Source organism: Sardina pilchardus, chromosome 15, assembly GCF_963854185.1.
Source record: "Sardina pilchardus chromosome 15, fSarPil1.1, whole genome shotgun sequence".
NCBI lineage: Eukaryota > Metazoa > Chordata > Actinopteri > Clupeiformes > Clupeidae > Sardina > Sardina pilchardus.
Window position 1 is genome coordinate 26,636,904 of NC_085008.1, and position 12,500 is coordinate 26,649,403.

General features: G+C 43.2%; 1 protein-coding gene across 2 annotated transcripts in view; it reads right to left on the bottom strand.

Moving 5' to 3' along the window:
* Nucleotides 1-12,500, bottom strand: part of agbl4 (AGBL carboxypeptidase 4) — a 384,426-nt gene that overhangs the window by 16,710 nt on the left and 355,216 nt on the right. For both annotated transcript variants that reach the window (XM_062556080.1, XM_062556078.1), the window contains exon 10: nucleotides 1,467-1,619. In XM_062556080.1, coding sequence (XP_062412064.1) covers nucleotides 1,467-1,619 — 153 coding nt within the window. The remainder of the gene's footprint in view (nucleotides 1-1,466; nucleotides 1,620-12,500) is intronic.

Genomic DNA, 12,500 nt, shown 5'->3' on the forward strand with positions numbered 1-12,500 from the left:
AGAATGATATTTAGGGAGTTTTGAAGCTTAATTATTTAATTGACTTACACTATATGTGAAGAGCATTCACTCACCATCATTATCTCATTTTTGACAAAAAGTGGATTTAGAGGCTTTTGCATCTGAACTCTTCTACAGTACATCCAGCATACTGTATATTGTAGTGGACACTATGGACACAATTCACCATACCGTTATCTCTTTCTGTGTTTTACGGACGCTGTCTGTGTTTCACCATACTGTTAATCCCTTTCTAGGTTTTAGGGATGCTGTCTCTTTAATGGCACACTGCTGGTTTGTTGTGACTATGCGCTGCACCATGGTTAAAGTGAGTTATTCTGGTAGAGAGTAGAGACTAGAGAGGCTACTGCAGTGCACTAGTAGTAGTAGTGGTAGCGGTGATGTAAGTGTGAATGTATAAAGGAGAAATGACTGAGAGGCTACTGCAGTGCACTAGTAGTAGTAGTGGTGATGTAAGTGTGAATGTATAATGGAGAAGTGACTGAGAGGCTACTGCAGTGCACTAGTAGTAGTAGTGGTGATGTAAGTGTGAATGTATAATGGAGAAGTGACTGAGAGGCTACTGCAGTGCACTAGTAGTAGTAGTGGTGATGTAAGTGTGAATGTATAATGGAGAAGTGACTGAGAGGCTACTGCAGTGCACTAGTAGTAGTAGTAGTGATGTAAATGTGAATGTATAAAGGAGAAGTGACTGAGAGGCTACTGCAGTGCACTAGTAGTAGTGGTGATGTAAGTGTGAATGTATAAAAAAGAAGTGACTGAGAGGCTACTGCAGTGCACTAGTAGTAGTAGTGATGTAAGTGTGAATGTATAATGGAGAAGTGACTGAGAGGCTACTGCAGTGCACTAGTAGTAGTGGTGGTGATGTAAGTGTGAATGTATAAAGGAGAAGTGACTGAGAGGCTACTGCAGTGCACTAGTAGTAGTAGTGATGATGTAAGTGTGAATGTATAAAGGAGAAGTGACTGAGAGGCTACTGCAGTGCACTAGTAGTAGTAGTGATGTAAGTGTGAATGTATAATTGAGAAGTGACTGAGAGGCTACTGCAGTGCACTAGTAGTAGTGGTGGTGATGTAAGTGTGAATGTATAATGGAGAAGTGACTGAGAGGCTACTGCAGTGCACTAGTAGTAGTAGTGATGTAAGTGTGAATGTATAATGGAGAAGTGACTGAGAGGCTACTGCAGTGCACTAGTAGTAGTGGTGATGTAAGTGTGAATGTATAATGGAGAAGTGGCTGAGAGGCTACTGCAGTGCACTAGTAGTAGTGGTGATGTAAGTGTGAATGTATAATGGAGAAGTGACTGAGAGGCTACTGCAGTGCACTAGTAGTAGTGGTGATGGTGGTGGTGCAGGTGTGCACGTACGAAGGAGAAGTGACTGAGAGGCTACTGCAGTGCACTAGTAGTAGTAGTAGTAGTGATGGTGGTGCAGGTGTGAACGTACGAAGGAGAAGTCCGGTGCGTTGTGGCAGAGTAGACGTGGGAAGACGGCCTGCCTCTGGACACGCTCCTCCTCCTCGAACACGTTCCCGTACATGAAGCCGTTCATCATGGTGGAGTGGGCATGCACGTCGATGTAGAACTCCAGACTCACCTTCTGCAAAGACACACACACACACACACACACACATACACACAAACACGGATTAGGGCAGGCATCCACCACCACAGCTGCCAAGGTTTGTCCCAGGGGAAAACCAGGACATTAGGCATTAGTATGGCCACTTATCGAGAAGAAACAATAAAAATACAAAAAAGGGTTTATGACATGGTACTGGTAGTACTATAATAAAGAGACTGATATAGACATATTCTGCAGTCCAAGCAGAGATACAACAGCTGATTGTGCGATTTTATTTATTTATTTATTCATTTTCTGCAAAGAAACTTTTACAGAACATTTGTGTTAAGAGCTATCATGGGGGTCTTATTATTTCACAGCTGCAGTCCTGGCTGAATATGTCAGAAATCAGTGGAAATGTTTTGTTTACATCAGTTATTTCTCTTCCTGCTCAGTTTATGTTGCTTGTTCTCACTTTGCTCAAAAGGCACAATATCCATCCTATCATCAGGAGAGGTTCCTGGCTACAGTCAGACCAGAGAGAGTTTTATGGGAGGGTGTAAAAACAAAGGCAATACTGTAGTAGTTCTAGTCAAGAGAGTGTGTGTTAACAATCAAGGGACACACAGAAGGTGCATTCATGGTCTAGAGCCGCAAGTGTGACTTAATGTCATAAAAGGAAGATCCACCTTATGAGTTTTCTAGCGTTTACAATGTCAAAGTGTGTGAGTTGAATGGATGTATTTGCCTACACGTGGCTGTATCTACTTCTCTATGGCCGGCGAGAAACATAATCTCACATGCTCAGTCTGATAAAGTTCCCTTGGCCTTTGGAATTAAAATAGCCCCACATCATCACGAACCCTTCACCATACTGTACCTAGAGATTGGCATGGGCCATGGGGTAATTTCCATAAGATCATCTCTCAATGCAAATCAAACCAGCTATTAGGCTAATTGAAATAAAACCATGCCAATCTCTAGGTATGGTGAAGGGTATGTATGTGATGATGTGGGGCTATTTGAATTCCAACGGTCAAGAGAACTTTATCAGGATGCATAGTATCCTGGATCTATGAAATAACCGGCCTTTCAAAATAAAACTCTAAATGAAACTACTAACTCTGGAATTAACATAGGGGTATATACTTATGCCTCCTGTATTTTAACAACGTTCAAACACCTTGATTAGGCCTACCCTGGAGGATAGAAACTGCATTATGATTGGTTTGGTTTTCTCTCATCAAGTTAAAAAAAAACAGAGTGACATTTTTGGTCTGTGTCCTTTCTCACTTATTCAATTGTGTGAACTCAGTGGTGGTACAGTACCAGTGGGCATCCTAGATGATGTTATCATGGGCACTCCAGTCACAGATGTTGAGAAAGGGGCGAGCCCAACACATTACTGTAGCTCTCTCACATCACATCTATGTTTTTCTGACACTACTTCCCAGCAATTTGAACAGTGGCTAACCTTTAGGCCATATAGCTGCCCCAATGAATAGTATCTGTCTTGTTCTTCCACCCAGGCCCTTTAAGTTATTAGAGCTATGAATGGCCTCTGACTAATAATTCATCTCCCTTTATTTTCCTTATCACAACAGTTACTATGAATCAACTATAGATGACCCGTGAATAAGGATTCATGTTACTTTTTTTTTTTTTTTTTTTGGCCTTTATTTGTATAGGACAGTGGAGAGAGACAGGAAGCAAGTGGGAGAGAGAGATAGGGTGGGATTGGGAAATGACCGCAGGCTTGACTCGAACCTGGGTCCCCATGGGCACTCGGACCCGTACATGGCACGAGCACTGTAGCCTGTTGCGCCACAGCCCCCCCCCCCCCCCCCCCCCCCGGGGATTCATGTTACTTTTACTTTCCTTATCATAACCGTTACACCATCACAGGTATATGCAAAATCTCTGTGGAAAAGGTGGTACTTGTACAGCCAACCAAATGTTTGCTAGGAGCTCCTGCATATATAGTCTGGCCAGATGAACGGCTCAACAGTAGGTCAGAGACTGAGCCCCGAAGATGAGGATCATCACTGCACTCTTCCACTCATTGCTTTTTCTGTTCTGCTCTTCAGGTAACTCTTAGACTTAACTTCTCTCCTGTTCTACTAGCAAGAAGACTAAACTCCTCTCCTGTTCTAATAAGAAATGGCTAAAGCAGTCTATTTGTTGCTTATCTTGCCTTTGTTTGTGATGTTTTTGCTGCTTTGATTCTTTGGTTGGGCATCATACTGGCCGTGCGTGTTGTATTTCGAAGGAAGGCATTTACAGATCTCAGGTAGCGTTTGCGACTACCATCAGCCAACTGGCCATAGCTGTTGTATCCCTGTCATGTTGTGTAATACTGAACAGGCTTGGTAGTTGATTGGCCACATTAGTGAGTCCCCCAACCAGAAGGAATTGAACCCTTAACACATCTGAAATTCTTATATGGATCTGGAAAGTCATTCTGTGGTGGAAAAAAATACCTAACACAGGTGATTAGAGATTGGTTCAGGTCGATATTTCATCTGAGAATGATTTTGCATTGCTTAACATCGCATGTTCTCCTTCAGTGAATCGAGGTTATAACCATGTGTTTTTTTTTTTTTTTTTTCGAACTGGCTCCTCCACTTTGATCCTGATTCCCATAAAGGTTTCTTTCAGTCAGTTTGGGATTTATTCTTTGTCATAATTGCAAACGTCTGAGTTGAGTTCATATCCCGTGTAATGATGGCTATTGAAAAAGTGTATTTATAATGAAATTGAAGTTAATTGCACTGAATTTCGTCATGATTGATCCATTTGTCCCCGTACTGCATAAAAACTGTGTGGAGGTGGACATTTGTATATTGTGCACTGCAAAGAAATAAAATTGCAGAACAATTTTCCCAATTTTGGTAATAATGCTAGATGGGAACTTTACAAGGTATTACTCTGATGACATCATCTCATAAATACATGGGTTGATCAAGCAGTGTTGTGTTTCTGTTGTTTCTGGCTCTAAATTTTACTTTTTGAAGGTGTTCAAGCTCCCCTCTATCGTTATTAACTTAGACAGTATCAAGTCATTGCTTTGTATTTTAAAGCAAAACTAAGCACCTTTCCTCTGTTGGATGCAGGCTATTTGTTTATCCAGCAAATAACGAAGCCCACAGACAAAGATTTGTAGTTTCTTATGTCTCATTCCATCAAACTACAGATGCAATCTGGTAAACTTACATAGTGCGGTTATAGCTGATAGAGGGCCGCGCAGCGAATGCAGAGGTGCCGTTCAATTCAGTTTCAATTGAATTTCACTTATAGAGTGCCATTACACATGTCTCATGGCACTTTACAGAGTGTTAAACAAGTCACCCTGTTACGAATTGATAATCCACTGAAATGATTTTGGAAACATTATTTTAAGATAAAAAGTTAAAGTTAAGTTAAAAAAAACTGCTGCTTTAAGCCCGAGATGTATTTTGTGACCTGTGACCTGTTTGTCTCTTCAGCTCAACTCGGAGATGAACTGGAGAGCAAAGAGAATGCTGAGAGATACAGCCAGCTGTCTCTGTAAGTCACTCACACACACACACACACACACACACACTCTCTCTCTTTCTCTCTCTCATACCCTCTCTATCGCTCTCGCTCTCTCTCTCTCTCTCTACTACACATTGAGTATATTAGTCAGTTTATCATACAGATATTTCAGTAACACAACCTTTAGAGGTTAGGGTCATTATTTATTAACAGGATTATGTTTTAAAAGCCAGATGTTATGTGTTTTCATAGAGATTTTGGGACGACTGTGCAAGGCTGCAATGCAGGTTTTCAACCTGATAAGGTAAAATTCCAGAACATCAAACGTTGAATCAATCTTAATACACTAATCAGTGTTCAATGCAGGGCCCAGAGAAACGACATGAGTTACTGCATGTAAACATATTTATAAACCTATTTAATTGGCAATAGTGTACTTAAGAAACTTCTATTCCTTGAATTGAACAATTCAAAGGAGCATGAAGGAGCTTTTTTCATGTTAAAAAGCACAGTACCATGTGAATGTCTACTCCACAATTGCATCATAATGTAATATTAACATTACATGTGTCTGTTCCCTTTCAACTCCACAGCCGAGAGAGGGCGCGGGTCAGCAACTCACTGCCAATGTCACCAGAGAAGATCTACAGCTACTGACCAACACTGACCAACATCAACTCACAGGACAGCCTCCATCACAAGCCAAGAATAATGCATTCCAACAATATGTGTGTGGTCAAGAGAGTGTGTGTGATGAGGAAAAGTGTGAAAGAGAGAGTGTGCAATGTAATGATGTCTCTAGATATGATTGGCAGAACATTGTGGTTCTAGAAGACGACCCAGTGGTTCTACAGGCCGCGTTCTCCCTGTTTGAGAGGGACCCGTCCGTCTCTACCCTGCTGCGCGTCCACAAAGGTCAAACGCTGCTGCTTAAAGGGTCACGGTCACGTCTGACCTCCAACAGTCAGGTCACGCTGGTAGGTCACGGGGGCAGGGGTAGTGATGGCGTTGTTAGACAGGGGGGGTATGGGGCGGAAGAGCTGGCCAAGGTAGTGAGTAGCATGGGCGGAGAGATCGGGACAGTCAGCCTGGTGGGCTGTGAACTGGGCAAAGACCTCCAGTTTGCAGAGCGTCTGCTGAGAGAGCTCAGGAGCCTGGGGGTGGACAGCAGGCTTCTCCTGCACAGCGCCCTGCTCTCAGTGAGTCAGGGCGGGGAGACGCTCACTAGAGATGAGCAGGGCGGGGTATGGAGGCACGGGGAAGACAGGACCAAAGTCACTGCCCGACTGGACCAGGCAGGAAACCTGCTGACCAGGGTGGAGGGGGTCAGACGAGGCACCGTTGCCCCGAACTACCAGGGACATGCTCTGGGTGGGGGCAAAGGGCAAAATCAACATAAGGGTAGAAAAAGCAGACCAGGCAGAGTAGAAGCAGCACAAGAAGGAGGAGCAGCACCAGGAGGAGCAGCACAAGGAGGAGGAGCAGCACAAGGAGGAGGAGCAGCACAAGGAGGAGGAGGAGCTGAGAAAGACCCTTGTGTATCGGTAAATGTAATTGCACCTGCAATTCCAGAAGACTTTGTAGAGCTGCAAGAAAAAGGAGACAGAGACTGGCCACTAACACATATTACAACATATTTTGTCGCTGAAGACTATGAGTTCTTTGAAGACCTACACATTCTGGAGCACCTAACATGGGCTATTTTCAGTGGTAGAGGTGATTTAGGATGTCAAGAGTTTTATGAAGGCAACATAAAACTTAAGAAAGGAATGTATGACATGGGCAATGTGAAGATTTGCAGATTAAATAGTATAGGTGATTTAGTTAGGGAAATCAGTTACCACGCCAAGAAAAACATAAAGAATACATATTTGTTTTATTATTTCAACCACTATGTATACCGCATGACCACAGATACTCTGTATTTTGAACTAGCAGGCGTAGACGATGACATAGGGAATACAATGGATAAAAAACTATTAAAGGAAATATGTACTTACACTCCAGTAGATTATCCAAAAATTAAAGGGGACCTAACAGATATAAGGTTTCATAAATTCTGCAATGAGTTATTTAAGATTTCTTATGGTCATCAATATGGTCATAAAGTGGGATTTTACTTCATGGCTGCAGTCTTTGCTGAATCTGTGCGAAACCTCCGGCAGTTTCCTCTTTTCCTGCTAAGTTCTGCAGGGTGTGGCACGGATCCTGACGGAAACGATTATATGTGTAATGCGTTTGTATCACAGAACCCTATGGCAGAAGGGGGCACCTGGATATATCCAGATAAGAGAGGTTTTTATGGGTGGGACACGTTTCCGAAAGATCCCATAACAATGACGGGTGTACTGAATAGAGAACGTCAGCTATTTCGGAAATATTGCAGCAGTTGTAATCTCAGTGAACTTCAAGAGATCCTTCAAAGACTTAATTACTTTGAAGAATTGACGTTGTGAATGAAGCAGGCTGACTTTAACTGGTAAAGTTTATGAAATTGTTCATGCACTGTATGTTGCACATGGTCCCTTAAAAATAAAGCTGTGAGCGATGGCATTTTCTCAATACACATTGAAGTAACAGTTTATAACTGCTTTAATAAAACACAAATAAATTCAGCAGTGAATTCAAATATTGGTATTGTCATTTTATCATCGTCAGTGTTATCACAACATGTCACCACGGCAACATCAATCATTTGCCAACGTGAACTTATTCCTTCCTTGTCTACAAGTCACATTCAAGAAGACAACGCCACACACACGCCACACACACAAAGTACTGCATGAGAGTTGCCTGGGTAGAGGCTTTGTGTGTGTGTGATAAATGCCAGCCAAGGCAGGACTGTATGCTGCTTGAGTTAATACTGCTGATGGTGCACATGATCCAGTTACAGATGATGAGAATAGGAGAAGATGGAAAGATACAGCGGCACTGGTGCCATTCACGACAAAACACTACAAATAGACGATTTGACTGTGTGTGCACACACACACACACACACACACACACACAGATTCAGCAAAGACTGCAGCCATGAAGTAAAATCCCACTTTATGACCAGTATTAAAATGATTAATACTGGAGCACCACAGGGATGTGTACTATCACCCATTCTCTACACATTGTACCAGAGGTGTGGACTCGAGTCATGTGACTTGGACTCGAGTCAGACTCGAGTCATGAATTTGATGACTTTAGACTCGACTTGACAAAATATAAAAAGACTTGCAACTCGACTTGGACTTGAACATCAATAACTCGGACTTTCACTTGGACTTGCGCCTATTGACTTGTAAAGACTTGCTACTTCCCATAAAAAACCCAAAGATAAAATGTATGTTGACACGGGATGATCTATCTCTGTGTGCGCGCCTGTGCGTGTATGACAGAGACCATGCCAACCACGCGGAACCACGCGGAACAAGCTATTAGTCCAGGGCCAGACAACGAACGTGAATGCGCCAGAAAAATGATACCGGTTATTTCGTTTGCCTACCAAAATTACGTGGAGACCAACTAGAAACGAATCGCGGTGCAGAACTTGTTAAATTCCTTCCAGCTTCATCCGAGCATGCTTTTGAGAGGCTATGAAACAAAACTGGTAGCCTACCCTACTGATTCTGTTGTCTAATTGATGGATTTAACCACGATTAGGATTAGGCTACACCTGCTTTTAAGGGCGGAATATTTTCACCTCAAACGTGCGCTTTATCATATAGCCACTCTGTGTCTTTTTATGTAGGCTGGCTATCACATTAAATCCATTCCACTGACATGATCAGGAGGAGAAATACCTTAACGTTTTATTTTGAGCACTGTTTGTCACTCATAGGATACATCAAACTCCATGTCATGGTAGAGTAAGTTAAGCACCCAGCCAATTAAACATGACAAGTGAACGGGACAACACACAATGTCATGCCACGGTAACCTACCTAAATCATAGAAGTTAAAATTGCAAGATATTTTCTATGACACCAGAAATATTTCCTTTACCTTGTTAGTTTTTTGAACATTAATTTTATTTAATGAAAACATATATCCTTGAACTATGCATGACTATTTTGCTAAAACCGAATGAAACCTAATTACGTTCACGTACTTCTTAAAGTGACAGGCACTCAATTAGACCTACACACCACCCCTATAATATCATTAAAGACAAGTGTAATCATGAAGTATTCAAATTACTGAATATAAGTAATTATGCAGATCCTAAAATACTATAAATTGTTAACAAAATATGTAACAGTTTTGCCTATATTTTTGTAATGTAATAAACACGGTCACTACCAGTAGGCCTATCAGTGATTTCTTAACACATTGTACACATATTTTAACACATATATTTAAACCATGATAATTTTGGTCACTATAACAGTGGGGTTCAATTTTCATACTGTTACATAGAGGTAGCCTACGTGAGTGAATCACACAAGGTAGAGCAAAGCTCTTCAACGTTATGTGAACATCCGTTTAAAAGTAGCCAAGGCCTAGGCTACTTCATTGAGAATGTGATAGAGATACCATTTTACATTTCTGCTAGACGGATTTGCATCTCAATCTCTCCAGCACAGACAAGATTCAATTGACAAAATACCTGTTTCACTCAATTTTAAAAAAGACTCGAAAGGACTCGAAAGTCTAACTGTAGGACCTGGGACTTGACTTGAGACTTGTTGGCCTTTGACTTGGACTTGACTCGGGACTTGCCTGTCTTGACTCGGGACTTGACTCGGGACTTGAGGGCAATGACTTGAGACTAACTTGTGACTTGCCAAACAATGACTTTGTCCCACCTCTGCATTGTACACAAATGATTGCCAAGCATCCTCCTCAGCTCACACCTATTTTAAATACGCTGACGACACAGCACTGGTGGGATTTTTACATCCTGACAACTCATCTGTTGGGGGCTTTGAAAGGGAGGTCCAAGGTTTTATTAATTGGTGCTCAGATAATTTTCTGCAGGTTAACGTAAAGAAAACAAAAGAAATGTTAATAGATTTTAGCAAGAAAGGGATACTTGTCTCTCCATCTGAGATTAATGGTGAACAGATAGAGCGAGTCTCATCTTATAAATATTTGGGAATTGAGATAGATGATAAACTGTGTTTTAACCATTGTGCACAGACCAAGTATAAGAAACTGCAACAGAGGATGTTCTTTCTTAGGAAATTAAACTATTTTAGATTGGATAGCAGCATCCTCCAACTATTTTATAAATCCCTCTTGCAGAGTATCCTGTCCTTTGGGTTAATCTGTGTTTTTGGAAATATGCGTGTACAAAATCAGAAAAAACTGCAGCGCATTATCAAGTCAGCTAGCAGAGTCATTGGAGTGGACCAGGCATCCGCAATCCAGCTGTATAATGAGCTCATTTTAGGAAAGATGGAGCAAATCCTAGCTGATCCAACACATCCTCTGTTCCCAAAGTTTGTCAGAAGTACCAGGTCGAATGACAGAATTCTGCAGAGAGCAATCAGGACAGCAAGGTACCACAAGTCATTTGTGCCCACAGCAATTAGACTGCACAATAACAGACCGAAAAAATCTGTTGCACTTTAGTTCTCTACACATCCATGTAATTCCTTTTATTGCAGTTCTTTATCATTCATATCATTTTTACTGTTCTATTTATTCTCTATTTATTATACAGCCCCTTTTATAATAACGTCTTTTGTGATGTTAGTCTGTAATGTTGTGTGTCTATTGTCTGTCTATTTTGTTACTTGTTTTGTACATTATATGTTTTGTTTGTTTTATATGTAGGAGATGTGTAATATCGACCACCTGAATTTCCCCCAGGGGATAATAAAGTTTACCTTACCTTACCTTACCTTACACACACACACACACACACACACACACACACAGGCTAGAGGAGGGGAGGAAACCCCTTTAGGTCAGACGGACTAGTACAGCAGCAACAGGCATTCTCTGCACCCTGTCACCAGTCTTCACCTGGCTCAGCTATAGACCAACCCCGCCCCCCCCCGCCCTCTCCGCCCTTTGGCGTAACAGAAGGTGAGTGCTGTTTCTGGAGTATGTGTAGAAAAAGGGGAACTTGAGAGCTGTGTGTGTTGTCACCAGATGCCATCTCGGGGACATATGTGTGTGCATGTGTGTGTGTGTGTGTGTGTGTGTGTGTGTGTGTGTGTGTGTTGCCTCACATGGGGGCATCTAGGGGAGCGTTTCGGCTCTTTCGCTCTCTGGCTTCCCCTATCTGTTCTTCCACAGCCCTAGACCTTTTTCTCCTCTCCTCTTCTCTCTGCCCCAATCCCCTCCTCTCCTCTCCTCTCTTCTATCCTCCTCTCTCTTCTCCCCTCTTCTCCTTTCCTTTCCATTCTTCTTCTTCTCTTTGCTCCCTCTTCCTGTCCTCTCCTCTCTTTCTCTCCTCCTCTCTCCTCCTCTCTCCTCCGCTGGGTCATTGTGCATTCCGCAGCAGCCCTCAGCTTTTGGGGATGGTGAGGCAATTGGAGGTGTGGAGAGCAGAAGAGAGAGAGAAGAGGAAGGAGAGAGAGAAGATGAAGACCAAAGGAGGAAGAGAGAAAGAGAGAGCAAGAGAGATGAAGAGCAAGGAAACAAAAGAGGAGGAGGAGGAGAGAAAAAGGTAAGCAACAGAAGCAAAGGCAGAGTGGAAGAGAAAGAAAGAGGGGGAGTGAGGGAGGGAGAGAGGGGTGGAAGATAGAGGAAGACAGAGTGAGAGAGAGGAAGAGCCAGGTAGAGGCAGAGCAAAAGAAAGGGAGACAAAGGAGAGAGTAAGGAGGGGGAGGGGGAGAGAGAGAGAGAGAGAGAGAGAGAGAGAGAGAGAGAGAGAGAGAGAGAGAGAGAGAGAGAGAGAGAGAGAGAGAGAGAGAGAGAGAGAGAGAGAGAGAGAGAGAGGGAGTGGTGGGCCAAGGCAGCGCTTGAAATTCTGCTCACAGCCAAAGCAATTTCCTGGCGAGCTCGGCGCTGTCAGCCCCTCTGATGGCTGCCTGCCTGCCTGTGAAATATTGTGGCGGCGAGAGGGCCGGCAGCAGGGCTCAGGCAGCCTGACGGATGGAACCCAAGAGGGAACAGGGGGAACAACAGAGCAGGGAGAGTGAGAGAGAGAGAGGGAGGGGACAACAGAGTAGAGAGAGAGAGAGGGAGAGAGAGAGGGAACAGCAGAGGGAGAGGGAGAGAGAGGGAGAGAGAGGGAACAACAGAGTAGAGAGAGAGAGAGGGAGAGAGAGGGAACAGCAGAGGGAGAGAGAGAGGAGGAACAACAGCGCAGAGAGGGGGGAAAACAGAGCAGGGTGAGAGAGAGAGAGGGAACAACAGAGGGTGAGAGAGAGAGGGAACAACAGAGGGAGAGAGAGAGGGAGGGAACAGCAGAGCAGAGGGAGGGAGAGGGAGAGAGTGGGGGAACAACGGAGC